The sequence below is a fragment of the Crassostrea angulata genome, unplaced genomic scaffold, assembly GCF_025612915.1.
Source record: "Crassostrea angulata isolate pt1a10 unplaced genomic scaffold, ASM2561291v2 HiC_scaffold_140, whole genome shotgun sequence".
Lineage (NCBI taxonomy): Eukaryota > Metazoa > Mollusca > Bivalvia > Ostreida > Ostreidae > Magallana > Magallana angulata.
The window spans coordinates 219260-235974 of NW_026441695.1; the positions used below are offsets into that span (position 1 = coordinate 219260).

General features: G+C 32.5%; 1 protein-coding gene across 1 annotated transcript; it reads left to right on the forward strand.

Annotated features, from left to right (window-relative positions):
• Nucleotides 1-10372: 10372 nt before the first annotated feature.
• Nucleotides 10373-12928, forward strand: LOC128169482 (uncharacterized). Its single transcript, XM_052835618.1, has 6 exons — nucleotides 10373-10433; nucleotides 10554-10900; nucleotides 10953-11135; nucleotides 11271-11453; nucleotides 11981-12202; nucleotides 12887-12928. The coding sequence occupies exons 1-6, from the start codon at nucleotides 10373-10375 to the stop codon at nucleotides 12926-12928; spliced, it is 1038 nt and encodes a 345-aa protein (XP_052691578.1).
• Nucleotides 12929-16715: the final 3787 nt, after the last annotated feature.

Sequence of the window (16715 nt, forward strand, 5' to 3'; positions counted from 1 at the left end):
ATTGATATCTTCTTTACTTAATCTCCAGGCAAATTAAATAATTGTTGAACAACAGAAGTGTGAAATTATCGTAACAGCTATATGTGTGAATGATTACTTTTCTGGCATGCCATTACTATCCCTTTGTCATAAAAAAAGCAATGCCTGTCAAAAAAATAATTGTAAGAGAGAATGGTTTAAGATCTAGAAGAGAACGGTTGGGCTAACTGTGCTGGAACCCCGCACATTAGCATCGAGTGTTATGTTGGGTTAACTGTGCTGAAACCCCGCACGTTAGTGGAGTGTGTGTGATATCGGGCTAGCTGTGCTGGATTTCCGCACGTTAGTGTCGATTTTGTGCACAGAATTATATCGGACTGTCCGTGCTGGAATCTCCGCACGTTTATTAAGTTGTTATCTCGTAACTCCGAGAATCGGTTTTCATTGGAATACCATGTACCGTTATTTCATCAACTTCAATACAACTTGTTGAACTTTTGTTTCGTTTTGGAGGTTTTATTCAGCGTAAACTTGAGCGAGTGTAGCGAATTGAGCTTTCCCCTGAATTCACCATATGGATTTTAAGAACTTTTACATTACAATTTACAGTTTACAATACATATCAATTACAAGATACGTTTGTGAAAGTTAGGTAGTATTTTTAGTAGAAAGCCGATTGGCATGCTACCGGGCAAACCGCAACTTCACAGAAAATTCGCGATAGGAACTTTTACTTCTAAAATTCATTGGTGAAACATTTATTACGAAAAATCCCGAGAGTTCCAAAAGTCAACATGGTTGTTTTTAAATTTGAAGCAAGAATACTTTGGTGAAAAAGTGTTTTATTCTTTGTTAATATGAACTAAAGTTTTAGCTTAAAGGTATTTACAGCCTCAAAATGGTTTATGAAAAATTTAACTACTCTTTTTAATGTACCTTCATTAATTTTCTCCAAAATCGTTTCTGACCGATTCTACAATTTTTTGCTACATAACCGGTATATCAGACGCATTTTAACTGTTAAGGAGGCTTGTCCCGAGACACAGTTAGATTATTCAAACTAAGCAGAGTTTAGTGAAATAAATAGCATTATTTTAGGCTGAAAGCTCGATGTATCTTTTCCATAAATGTCCGGTATCATAAGCAATGTCAACCCGTGCACGCACGGGTCAAAGTACAGTAAAGTAAAATATATTATCTGTTTGAGTACTCTCAGTATTTTTATGAATTTCCTTATTGGCCGATAACATCTACTGGCTTAATGGCTGCTAATTTCAGCATGGTTATCAGCCTAAATGGAGTGAACTTTTCATAATTTTAGTTTCATCATTAATTCTTGGTGATGCACTTGTTTACCCAGTAGTTTGTAGCAGGGGAAAACCGTCAATGTAAGTATAATTCGTGAACAATATCGAGTCTACACTTTCATCGCCAATAAACAGTGTTTCGTTTATAGTGCCTTAATTTGTACCTCGAAATAATTTTAATGCGCTGTCGCTCGTAATAATGAGATACATCAGATCTGACTATGCTGGATGTTATCACAATGGATTTCTCTGGAGATCAATTCCTAGCATATCTGAGAAAACAGGTGAATGGGAAATGTTGTTAATGTGTTACATATTATGAGAATCACAGCATTTACATTGAATCTTTGATGTTTTTATTTTGTAAACTGCTATAAGGTGTGTAACTTTCTTGTAACATTTGCAGGAATCGTTGTTAAAAGATACAACATTAGTGAAGCGCAAGCAGGAATATCATATTGCGATGCCAAAATTGCTAATCTTAGGAAGAAATGAGATTTATGTAGCAGATGGCATAAAGATGGCCATAGATACAAGTTGAGGAGTTGCTGGATGCTAGGTAGCAGTTGTTAATGTTGATTACACATATCAACGGTTATTTGGCCACAACGGGGCTAAAAATACTCTCCAACTTCATGACAGCAGAAAAGCAGGAAGGACAAATACAAACAAAGTACTGTAAACGAGTCTATTCAGTGCTTCCCTGGTTCCGAAAAAGGCTGTTTACAGTGTTTGCACCTTTGAAGAATTTGAGGAACATGTGAATTTTGAGAGGGACACGTTTGATTTTCATCAAAATTCAAACATGTCTACATTTGACAAAGTTAAACTAAGATGGGCTAACAAATGTAACATACATGAATATGAAGAGCAGATCATCGTGCCAAAAGCCCTGTCTGATAGTGTTTAAAAAGGGTGGAAGCATAAGAGGATGGGTTCTTAAGGGAAAAAAAAGAATCAAGTTCGGTTAAAACAGCACAGGCGCAATTATCTGAACGATGTTTTAAAGACTGGAGTGGAGCTTGGGAAGAAGGCTCATCCAACAGAGGTTGCTTTAAACATGAGAACACTGACAAACGATAGGGGAGAGCGGATTTTTTCAGCCTAGGACTGTTAAAGCCAGGTCAAATCATTTCTTATTTCTCAAGTCTCACATCTCAATCCATGGATTCCTCGAAACAGGGGAGCAGAGAAAAGCAGAAGAAGAGGATGATAAATACCTGAAACACGTTATCAGGGAAATTGAAATTCATGAAATCAAAGACACTGTGAATGCACTATGATCAGGAAAGATAAACCTTTATTCAACTAGAAAACAGACTAGTCAGGAAGGGCCCCGCTATGACAATTAATATAGAGAAGTGAAAAAAACTTTGAATTCCATCCTCTTTATATTAACAATGATGAAAAATAAATGCCCGGCATAAAATGAAAAGAACTGCAATATATATAAGGTGGTAAAGAAAAAAATATGAAAATTATAAGTTACAACTGTATTTTTAAAATTTCAAGATAATTCCTGAATGTCCAAAAACTCTAAATAGTAACCTTGTATCTGCATAAAACAGGGATAAATTCATGTCTTATAAAAAAAAAACTAAATTAAATGTGTATTTAAACAAGATTTAAACAGGTGTTTTATACAATGCAAGCCTTCAGTGAATGCAAATACATTGAATCACCCAGGGTTGACCTCAACTTCAAAACAAACATCAGTTGCAGACAAAGGTGTTCATTAATCGTCATATGACAGATAGAGATAAGCCTCTAAATTTTCTGCAGCAGGCAAGATAATTAATCCCAGGGGATTAATTGTTCTGCTCTCTCATCCTTTTCTTTTAAATTTACAATAAGACTTTTTTTCCAGAAATGACAGAATGGGGTTATTATCTGATTACCTGTTAAAATTAACAGCATAAAGGCAGAAAAAAATAAAATTAATAATTAAAAAATAAAATATCTTAATGTATATCTTGATTTTAGAATTCAATAAAATTATAATTATTATAAATCATTGTGTACGGTATTTTAACCAAAATAAAGTATGAATATTATATATATTTTAAATCCATATTTCAAAGAATGTACACAATACTACACATCATTCAAAATTGACCTTAACTTTAACTTCAAAACAAAGTTCATTTGCAGACACAGGCAGTGCAGTAATTAATCTCAATGTGACAGATAAAGATAAAGCTTAGGATTTTCTTCCAGTGGAAGGTTAATTAATCCCAAAGGACAAATATTGCACAGCCTTCCAAGCATACAATGGTAACATTCTCAGCAGTTATCTCTCTTTGCCCATTCATTATTATGCATAGTTAAGGAATCTACCCCACCACCCCAGCTCCAAACCAGAAGACATAGAGAACCAAACTTAGCTTAAAAATATGTATTTCTGCCTACTGAACTACCATACCAAATTTGAACTTGATTGGGCAACCATGAAAAAAGTTATTAGAAAAAAACAGAAAATTTGTGGACGGAAGAGTGACAGACGGACGGACAGAAGGACGGACGGATAGAGTGATTACTATAGGGCACCCGCAAATCCTTGCGGGGCCCTAATTATGTATATGTAATGTTAGAAATTTCATAACAGATTCATAATTCAAAATGCAAATGACTGTAAACCTACTCTTTATCTAGAATTTCAAGTGGAATAGGTTTATGACTACAATATACATTATATATCTATTAAATTATATCTATATCTATTAAATTATATCTATTAAAATAAAAATATAATTTGGGTGTCTAAAAACTTTTATAACCTGGTAAAAGATGTTATTCTTAAAAAAAATAAATGACACATTGCATAATTGACAAATGATCTATTGAGATATGATCAGAGGTTATATTTCTACCTTGGGATCAAAAACTTATTTTCATTGACAAGTTAAAATTAATAACAATGAGTGATTCAAATTATGAATGTTTATACTCCACATTCACCCCTCCCCCAATCTAACCTGGTTCAAAAGATTCACTTTTCTTGATGCATTCTAACATGTGTACAGTAGTATTTTAAATCATTTCTTGATTGCCTTTTCTCTCCTAATGCACCTTTAACATTTTGGAAATTGCTTAATTCAATGTTTAAAATTTTTAAACAAAATGTTATATGCATTTGTATTCGCCTATTTGGGGCAATTGTAAAGTCTCCTAAACAAAGCAGTGTCATCATTAGGCCAGGAATTACCCACATGGATCAAACACTACATATGAATAAGATAAAATACCTTATTATTTCTAGTTCTAGAATGTCAGAGTGTCTCCAAGGGGGCATAACCTATAAACAATTTGATGCGCAATGACACGAAGAGCAAGAATAAATTATATGGTTTAGGGATGAGGATCTGGGAAGTTAACAAAATATACAGTGCATCATCATTTCCTATTTTATAAAGGGGGAGGGGGGTAAAAGACAACACATGGGGGTCATACATTAATGTACGTTACTCCATTTGATGCATCATAATGACTTTAGAAGATATTTTGTATTTTCCTGTTTCATGGGGTCAGAACAGTACAATAAGGTCATGGCCTGTATTGTATTTTACTCATATAAAAAGTATCCCCTATGGGGTCAACTCAAGTGAAAGTCTGACAAATGAAAAATTACTTTTGCAATTAAAATGACAGAAACGTTACAAATGCGATAGGATAGGTACATGTAACGATGATAAGCTTATTTAAATATTAAAAGATGATGATACAGTATGCTGTCAAAGGGAGGTCATATTTAGAAAGTGAAAGTAAAACTTATGTATGCTGGCATCTCATTATATTGTGCCGTTTGAACTTAATGTATGACGTAAGGATTTCAGAGGTAAAAGAATATTAATGAGAAAAAAACCGGACATATCTCCATATGATCAATATCAAAATCACGTGTGATACAGAAATACAATGTGAAGCTACCCCCCCCCCCTCCCCCGTATTTAGTTTTCTGAATAGTGATATGAATGTTACAGGTGGCGCACACAATTCAATTAACACAGAACTGTTAAATTTAGTCAAAGAAATCTATAAAACAATAGAGAAAATAATGATCTACGCCTTTACAATTCGCGATATTATTGCACTTAATCAAAGTTTAATATTCCATCCCTGATTTCTATGTACAGTATAATGTATGGTTGGTAGACGCATTTCTTCTTCAACTGCCTTTGATTAACCACACAGTTAACAAAATAACAAAATTTGTTGCAAACCAATTTGGTTTTTTTTTTCAAGTTCTTTAAATATCCAATATTTCCTTTTCCATGATTGGTTACTGATTGCCAACTTGTCAATAAATTCAGAATTCTACATACGAACTCCATTATAAATGAAAACTGTAAACTAGTAGCTAATCTCTCTGTCTCAGCGGGACATTGGTCAGTTGCTATGGTGTCTGGTGACAGAGCTTTTTAATACAGTTTTCCTGCTATTTGATATCAAGTCAGAGAGCTTCCATCTGTTATATGGACAAAGATTTATATTCTTCCTGAGTATCGACACAATTATTTGATTTAACTATGCACTTCAATATATATTTATGTATGTAGTAACTCTAAATAATAAGAATATACACCTATATATGGACAATATAGCGTGTATTTTACTACTGTATCCCAGTTTAATATTTGCAGAGAAATACTTTGTAAATTAACATAAAACTACACAGGAAAAATGTCCACATGTGTAAAACATGTGTTAAATATATATTTTACATATATATTTTACACGTGTAAAACACATAAAAAGAGCTTACATGAAAAAGTGTTTAATTTCACACATATTCAACACACGTTTAACATGTGGTAAACAGTTATGAAATTAAACAATTTTAAATAATAAAGATACATCAGGACTTAAGCTTTCATTTCAAATATATTAAATATTCTTCATATTTTCAGTTTGCTTCAAACTATTCCTTGATGTAAATGTATAGATCATCAGTATAGAAATATTGCAAATGCAATTTAGGTATATCAAAATAAAGTAATAACAACATCTTCATTAATTTGTTCTCAGGAGGTTATTCTTCATCACCGCATGTTACAATTGATCATTTGTCTTCTCTTGTTTCTTTAAATAATAAGAAAACCTATAACATGTAGTGATTCTTAACACTTAAGTTAGTTATAATTATTTTCCATGGCTGTTTAAACAGGATGCACTTATTACACTATGATAAATGCTATAACATTAAATAGCTTCAAAACAGGAGTCCATACAAAATTACATTTAATAAGTAATCTAAGTCAGAATATGTATATGATTTATTACGATTTTAAAAGAAAGAAATCATACAATCTTTTAACTTACATCTTGGTAACGCTTAATTTTTATTTCTTCTTTTTCTTGGAGAAGATTCCAGATGTAGGGTATATTGTCTTCTTTTATAGATGCATAGAACTCTGGTGTTGCATGTTCATTTCAAAGTAAACTAGTAAACTAATTGTTCATGGAACAATTAGGAGGTCTTTACACCATTCATTTACCCTCTTGTTTTGCGGGAAATCTGTAAATTTAAAAAAAACAAATGGTTCCGCATAGCGTATCTATCCGGGAACCCTTAGATTCGTAGGCAAGAGTGTTGCCACTACGCTATGTTGCTTGTTACTGGATAGAAGGTAAAACTTGTTGAGTTTTGTAGTCAATTTGGATGGTGATAGAAAAAAGAGATCTTCTGTCAATCTGCAGTTTATACGCAATGTTGGGAAACCTTTAGAAAAGATAGGCGCATAGCGAATGGTGGAGAGGACAGTATTTGTTCATCAGTTTATTAATAAAAACCAGTGCCGCTTGTAAACAATGTGGCCGGATAGCGTTAGCTAAGAAATGAACAGGCCAGGTCAAACTCGGGTCGCGAGCGGCTATTTGAAGGTTTTGAAATGTAACTTTGGGTTAACTGAGGCGAATTCTCCTAAGTTTAAATTGAAATCGTGGTCTGGAAAGGAAGAGTTATCCTTCGTGGATCTTGAACAGGTTGCTGATACATGTACATATGCAAACGCCGATTTTCAGTGAAATTTGAGGGAAAAGGGTAGACAGAAAAGAAAATGGAAATTTAATTTGTATAAAATTGGGAAATAAATACTTGTGGGTTTTAATGCTCGTGTGTTCATCAGATGCTATCCCAGTTGTGGATTAAAGCGAAACCAAGACACACACATGCAGCACAAGCTTTTATTTACATTTTACAGACAGGACATGGTGAAATTTCTCATGCAAGAATTAGAGTTGTCGGCCTTTAGCCGTAAAAATTTCTTGTTTGACATTTTTAAATCTGTTTTCAAGTTGAACTGACAGGAAATATAGGTTTCGAAGTACGTATCTTCCATCTTTCGTCTTAGGAATCGGGAGTAGGAATTTTTTTCTGCACCGAAGGGCTCAGAACGACATTGTGGACTCAAAAGCTGTAAACTTGATATCTTAGTTAAAAATTCCTCTTTGGGTCTGATCTTTGGAACAAAGCTTCAGAAGAGTGTAAGAATGAAGTAAGGCATCTTAAATTCGTTAAAAAAAAGAAATAAAAAAGAATGTTCAATTACGCGTAAACTGGAAGTGGGCGAAAGGATAGAGGAAATATGCCTCTTGGATAAGATTATTCAAAGGTTTGGGCGCTTATCGTAGTTCAGGGTCAAAAGGTCAAGGTCACGAGGTCAAGGTCACTCTTTAAGCGGATACGACTGCTTCGTAAGCCCAGGAGTCTCTCCGACAAGACAGCGTTCCCCATTTCTGAATGACCTTGACCTGTTCGGCATGCGAAAAGGTAGACAAGGTCATCGCAAGTGGTTCCGTGTCCCTTCAATCAGTATGACACTTTTTTTAACAAGTTTAACACTACACTGAATTTTAAGTTTAATTTCTTGTTATACATTTTTTCATTGTTTGTTTATATAAAATATTCATCAAAGAACTAAGATGTAATCAAACTGTAAATTGCAAATTGCCCCATTTGAAATTAGCGATGACAAATATTTATAATGACTTTTGTTTTAAGATTTGAAAAAAAATCAGGAAATGGTTTTTTTTCGTTCAGTCATTAAATGGCCAAAAAATAAGTACGCACACTAAATTTATAAAATCTGTAAGTTTATGTTAGTACATGTGTATTTAACTTAGAGTGTTAATTCAAATTTATTGATATTTACAGCTGCTGTAGCTCGATATTATGAGTCTGTGGCTCAAAAGGAGCACAAAGAAAAAACGGGAAAAATTTAGCAGCACAAGGCAAAAATGCTCCACTACAGCAGGAGAATGAGGGTAAATATTATGATGTTAATGCATGAATTGATATTCCATAGCATTTTTTTTTATTCAACAATGTTCACATTCAAAGATATTGCTCAGTTTATGCACTTATATATGATGATTTTTTCTCTTTTTTTATGCTTATAGAAATTGCAATGGAGAATGGGAATGGTCGAGAAAAAGACGGGATGGGACGAAGCAAAAAAACGACGCATCTCATATGCTGTAGAGCTAAGTTATATGTCCTCGGAGGAGGAAACTAATTCTGATGATGAAACATTTCTTAAGACCATACCATTGATTTGGAGGTCCGAAGAATATACCAAAATATTAGAATAACTGGACTCAAAATATGAAAGGTCAATGTCCAACAGATCAAAACGACAGATGGAGGTCCGAAGAATATACCAAAATATTAGAGGAACTGGACACAAAATATGAAAGGTCAATGTCCAACAGATCAAAATGACAGATGTTTTTTGCAGTGATTGGGAAGGACCCGCGCCACGCGCCATAGTCGCATTTAAGTGAAAAATGGCGCATTTAATTAATCATCCTATGCGCCGAAGTGCGCATTCAAATTTTTCATCGGTAACATGAGTTATAGCGATGTCCGCTCGAAATATACTTTGTATGACTTACCTAATTGTCGTATTTTCATTCGTTTTAAAACATCAAATCTCATTGGTTAAAATCGAAATAAACAACCAATACAGTCTCCTCTCATTTATGCGTGATCTTAATCTTAAACAAGGTCAGTCGCAACGTTGGTGGACCATGCCCCCAAAGAAAAAGTTAAAAATAGAATTAGATTTGAAAAAGCCACAGCTTAAAAGTTTCTACGCTGTCATAGAAAAGACGAAGCGGAATAGACTCAACATGGAACAGAAAGTAGTAAAGAAAAAAAAAGATACGAAAGAAGAAAGACATTTTCAAGAAAGGTGGCTCAGAATTTGGTCGTGGTTAGAATTTAGAGACAAAAAGATGTTTTGTTCTATGTGCATAAAGTATAAAAAAAATCGAATGCGTTCACGAGTGGATGTCAAACTTTAAAAACGTCTTCTATGTATAGACATGAAGCATCTGACGATCACAAGAACTGCTCCCAAGAACAGTCATTAAATCAAAATATGGCGCATGCCATAAAAAAAGCTACGAGGCACAGGATAATGCAATTATTAAAGCATTGAAAGTTGTTTATTGGCATGATTCTGAAAAAATACCATTATCAAAGTATGATAGATTTCTAAACAGTTGGACATACCTGGTATGGAGCCTTTGTCTATAGGAGGTTCAAACGGAGTAAATTACTGTTTTTACTACGCAGCAAATGAATTGTTAAATGCCCTGTGCACAACAATTGATGAAGAAATTAAGGTAGTCCATCCATAACTATTGTATTTCATATCTAATAGATTGCAAGATCGATTATTAAAATCCTAGTGTGGTTTAAAGAGATTTATGTAATAATAAAGATCTTCAAAATGTTTAAAAATTTCGAATTTTAACAACTTTATGCCATCTTGAAGTTAACATTGAAGTCTATGGAAAAATGCATTATTAAATATATCTTTATAATATATATAATTTTCTCACAAATCTCTTGGTAATTAAATAAAATTTAATTATTTACCATAAATATTTTTGATAATTGAATTTTTTAAATTTTTGCAAGGGCAGACAACTCTTTAAAAAAGTTCCAAGTGCAAAAAGTTCATTTAACCGACTGCATACATATTCCCGAGTTTGGTTTATGTCAGTCTCATAATTATTTTAGAATAGATATTCAAAATAGTTAAAATCTATAAAAATTGTTAAATTCACCTTAGTTATGGATGGACTACCTTAATTCGCTCATTGCCAAGTCCCCATACATTTCAGTACTATGTGATGAGAGTACAGATATATCAAACACAGCTCAAATGACTATTAACTTTTGTCTGATTAATCCCTAAACTGGGGCAGTCAAGAACGTTTTCATTAATGACATTGACTATGAAGATGGTACTGGTGAAGGACTGTGTGGAGAAATCATTAAAGTGCTTGAATCAAGAAACATTAACACAGGGAAAGTAGTAGGTTTGGGTACAGTTGGAGCCTCTGTGATGACTGGAAAGGACAAAGGAGTATATGGCAGACTCAAGGCATTAAACCCACATTTAATTAACATCCACTGCTTGGCCCACATACTACCATTATGCACATCTCAAGCAGCAACTGGCCTTAAACCATTGAAAAATTACCAAGAATGGATGTGCAACCTATTTTATTACATCAAGAGATCTGTCCAGAGAGAAAAACAGTTGCACAAAGTTCAAAGCCTCTTGGACCACCCGACTTTGAAGTACAGGGAGGTACACTCAGTACGTTGAATGTCATTTTATGAAGCATTAGAAGCAGTGTTTAGAACATTAGATCCCTTACTCACTTTACCTTCACAGCAGAGGTCTAGAGGATCCAACCGCAAAGGGTTTGTTAAAGTCCCTGGCCACAACAGAGTTCTTTTACATAACTCACATGATGATGGATGTCATTCCTATTGTCTCAAAACTATACCTTACCTTTCAAAGCGAGCAACTTGATGTGGCAAAAGCAAAGGTATGATGTTGTCTACATTTCGCCAAAATACAGCTATATTTACCAATCAATGTATACTTTTTAAAATACAGATGATTATGAAATGTCATTATAATTTTACATAAAGTTATTTATTTTGATTTCAATATCCTTTAGGTATCACTCAACCTTTGCATCACTGATCTGGAGGCTTACAAGAATGAGCAAGTCTTGTACAAGACACATGTGGAAGAGTACTTCGAGACTGTTGTCCAACATGAGCAGGATGGCCATTACTACTTTAAGGAACACAGACTGCTGAACACCAATGCCAATTTAAAGGCACTGAGGAGTTCCTTTGTTAACAAACGAATTGAAAACATTAAAAGCAGGTAAAGTAACATAAAAAAATAAAAATTACATTTTCACATTTTACTTCATTATAGGGTAAATATAAAAACATCTCATCAAAAAAGATATTTTTTAAATTCTATAAACAAATATGAAATACATTGATCATAATTGTTAATAATATTAAATTTACAAAATGAATATTATTTTATTTTGTTCTATAATTTTTAAAATTTTACATACAGATTTCCTGAAAAGAGTCTCCTTGATTTTTTCTATGTTTTGTCAATGCGAACCATAAACTTTGAAAACCTTAACACTTATGGAATGAGGAAATACTGAAACTGGTGTCTTTCTATGTAGAGAAACAGGTATATGACTGCAATCAATCTTATTTATTAATCTTCTTGGGATTTTAATCAAAATCATAAATTAAATATGAAAAAGGCATTGTAATAAATGCAACTAAAATTAAGTCTATTATTTGTAAATATAATATGAAGTTTTCTTGATCTTCTCTTGAATTTTGTCTTCAGTATCATAAGGGTTCCACATCAGACCTCATTCTCGACAAGGATACTGTCCTACGCCAGTGGTCAGAGGCTAAAACTATTGTTAAGGAGGCTCGATACCCTGTTGACAACATGGAGGCTTTGTGGGGCCTGCTGATAAAGCACCATGCTGAAGATATACCTGAACTGTTAAAGCTTGCACTTATAGCTCTAGTCCTCCCATTACATACAGCTGGTTGTGAGAGGGTCTTTAGTCAGCAAAACATCATAGTTAATAAACTTAGAAACAGACTGTCTCCTGCACAAAGTGAAAAATATCTGAAAATTCGACTGGAAGGGAAAGGGGTTACTGTTCATGACATTCACCGTTCATTGATATCTTTTCACAAACAGAAAAAACAATTGATCAAATCAAGTGTTTAATTTCAATAAAACGTGGTTAAACAGTGTTGTTTATCATATATTTTATAATTTCATATATAATATTAATACACCAGTGATGTCAATAAAGCCAAGCCTACTGATAAAACATTGATTCCTATTCCAGTCTGAAGAATCAGTAGGTAGGGAAAGTTAACAGTTCGGTGGATTGGTAAAACTGAATGTAGGGCCAGTTGTGGACCCTAAGACACTTTTAACCCAATGTAATCTAAGATGAATTAAGGATGACGTTTACTCAGAATGAAAAAAAATAATCCACTGATGATAATGAAAAACCATTGTGTGGTATAGACCTTACATGGTAGTGTAATTCTTCACTTTCAAAAAAGTAGGTCAATGGCCATTGAATATTTTTTGAAAATTTAAGAAAAATCCTTAAAAATTTTACACTATGATTGAGACTACTGGCACAACATATGTTGTTTTATGTACAGTTTTTTACAAACATGTTCTGTATCTTTTTTCTGTATTCTGTACTACCTCTTTTAGGAAATTCAGCCCTTGGAGGCAAATGTATCAGGAACAGTGTAGGCCCTTAGTTTAACAGAAACTTCCTGGGAAGTCTGCCTCAAAGAAGACAACAAAGAACAATAAAGAGACATTGTTATTAAAAAAGACACGATGCAAAATGCATTAAGGTATCCACTTCCTCAATGTTCTTGTATCAAGAATTTCTTGAGAAGTATTCTATTGAAATCTGTAGACAAAACACACTTAAATAATACAAAGATAATGGGAGGTCAGTGTTCATCCCTCTGAGTTATGGTCAATTACATTTGACTTTTTGCACCTAAAATGCGATTTCAGCCTGATTAGGATTTGTTGTCAGAATTTTTGATTAAGCAAACTCTTTTCTCAAAATGTTGTTTTTAATTACATGTGTGTACAATGGTCACACTGAATAGAGGGATTACGAAAAAGAATTTGCATGAAGCTGCATAAATGTTTGTATGACCTTTTTGCACTTAAAATAGACAATTTTTATAATAGTTACAATTTGATTTGAAATAAAAACATTTTGAATATCAAGAATTTGAGAAGATTAATCCATTTTGTTTACATATGTATGCAGTATCATTTTGACAAAATAAAACATGGGGGTCAGTGATTTCAAATTTTAGATCCATGGCTTTAAAGGTAAAATTATTGCAAAATTTGGCTTAAAAAAATTCAGACATTTTCTATATATTTGCATGATTTTATGCTAAACGTCTATCATTCTCTCAAAATTTAGTATAGTACAAGTCATAGAGAACCTATAGAACATGTCACAAACCTATCAAAGGTTAAACATGAGAATAATGAATAAAGTATAATAAAAAGAAAAGTATATTGAACATTCATAGAATTGCTTGTTTCTGTCAATTTCGACTAAAAAACCTTCCGCACGAGAAAATAGTTCCCCACAAAACTTGTTCGTTTCTTGAATTCAAATGGATTTTCTTTTCGAATGTTGTGTAATTATGAAATGATGATTTTTTGTGAGGTTTAAATTAATAAAATCATATTCATTTAAAATATAATGAACATCTGCGCAATGAAATCAAAACATGAGGAGTGATATACCTTAAGCCATATTGACAAAGCCTGCCTTCTGACAGAAGAGGAGTTAGAAAACGTACTTATCAACAGAATTCCATTCAAACTTCTAGCTGTCATGATGGGATCAAGAATTCTTAATCTGCAACTTTGAATTTTACCAGCACAGCAGATTCCACATCCACAATTTGAGAAAATGGAATGAACATCTTTCTATTTGGTTTCAAAATTTTTTGATCAACTGATATTTTATGAAATTCTGACAGATTCAGGTAATTATTGGAAGAAACTGAAAAATTAATTGTTATTTCCTATAACAACTGTAAAAAATAATAAATATGTCACCTTATCATTCACAAAAATCCAAAATTATCATTTCTTAGCTACAGACTCTGTTATAACTTTTCATCTGCATGGCTGAAAATTGAAAGAAAACATATTTTGAACCTATACCTTTCATGTGTAGTTTTTTAAAAATATGTTTACTGACTGTGTGCGCGTTTACAAGTAAAAGTACATTTTCATAGGTAGTATCAAGTCTTCACACTTACTTGTAGTACAGAGCTTTAAACTACTTCCTTTAATAAACATGTATCATAGATATATCTAAAATTATTATACTTTAAACAGGGAAGCTTATGTTTAGTTTACTCTTCATGTTAACAACCAGACAATCTTGCATGTCATTAATTGTCATTGTGATGTTTCTAAATGTAACTTGAGATTTGAAGTATTTGTTATTAATAGTCAACTACTATAGAAAATGGCTATACTTCTAAGTATTGTTGAGTTGATAATATGTGTATTCTTTGTACCAATAATTTGTTGAACTGTACATACCTGTAAATATAGGTTTTGTATACATTTATGTAAATAGTATTTTGTCATTCATTTCTCATTTTCCATTGATATTATCCTTATTTTTTATTATTATTTGGTTATGCAGAAAACAAACTTCTCAGTCTGATATATATCAGAAAAAGTCCAATTTTACTTTCAAAATACCAATAACAAAAAGCCTAAAACTCATTTTGTTGTACACTATGATAAAAAAAATGCATGACAAGGTTATGTCCAAGTCTATTTTAATCATTTTTCAATGTTTAGCATTTCAATTTTACAGTATTGTTAGGTATTTTACTTGCAAGAACACTTTATGTGTACTTTGAATATGTCTTTTGTTGCATTCCCAAATGTGTTAAAATTATGCACAACATAGAAACTGTACAAGTTATTGTTTAAAGAGGAATGATAAAACTCAGCTTGTAAATGCCATGAATATAAACATGCCAACTTCTGTTTACTTTAACTTTAATATATAATTATTGGACACTACTTCTCAGTTTCATAATGTAACATTTATAATTTCCCCTCTTCCGTTGCTGCCAAAATCTCACTTTTCTTTTACATAATTTACCAAGACGTAGTTCTTCTTGTCACTGACTGATGAAAAATCATCTTATGAAGAGATGTATTCTATTAGAATTGTCATTTAAATTCCATATCTGATTTCTAAATTACATAAAAATTACTTTTCACCATTTTTCAAAAAAGTTTTACCACATGTATATGTTGTAAAAAATAACTCATTGTTCAAACAATTTTGATAAGTTAAATTATTACTTCAAAATAATTTGTACAAGGTCTAATTTGAAACATCTGCAAATAAACGTTATCTTTCCTCATTTTGAGTCATTTATTGTTGGATGTATTTGCAAAATTCTACCACACCTTTGGTAATTTTTATATGGTTTTAAGAACTATTTTATTATTGTTGACACTAGTTATTTAGCTTTGCTGCAAAATAACCTTCAATGGCGCCAATAACTGTATAACAAAACAAAATAGAATAGTGTTATTAAAGGTGGTATAACACACCTAAAAAAAATGTCGCTCAAACTGGTAATAATCTAATATAATATGAAGTGAATTATGATGATGAACTGTATGTTACACAAAAAGCAAAAACAATATGCAATTTTGCAAACGTATAACAACAATATAATATGCAAGCATTAGACCCCAAAAAACATTCAAAACGTCGAACACAAGTTCCACATGAGAAATTAAGTTTCATAAAATCAAAGGCTTTTTATATACCATGTTTCAGGCAAGTATCAATGCAAGTCGTGTTCAGCTTTAATTCACATCATCTTCAGAAAGTAACATATATGTAAAGAAATCTTGCCTTCGATACTTTAAACTGACATTCATTAAACATAAACCAAAATTTCAATAAGGCTCATTTCCGCCTACGCTTGCACACAGTAAATTTTCTTAGAACCAAGCTAGGTTAGCGCTTATCAATACTTTCAGTACTTTGATTGATAATGCTATTATTTTGAAAATATTATCTCTGAACTGCAAACTGCAAAGAAAATTGAATTTCCCATTCATTTTGTGATTGGCTGCTATTTATACCTGGGCCCCGGCCTTTTACGGTTTTTTTCGTTTATCGTATCGTGTTAATCGTTGTATGTCTTTTTATCAGCAAGATTACGAGTCAATCAATGCGCCGTATACGGACATTTATCAAACAAAAAATGTTAATTCATATCCAGCATTTTATCCTGATAGTAAATTCTCAATTTTTTTTAGATAAAATTAACCAGTAGTACATGTAAATTATCTCTGTAAGCAGTGAAAATAAAAGTAAACTATCGAAGTTCTTAGGAACAAGGTTACACATTTACCTGTACATCGAATATATTAAATCGTACGCGGACTGTATACCTGTGTAAACATTAACTTGTTTGTAACATAATTCGTTTTGCATGCA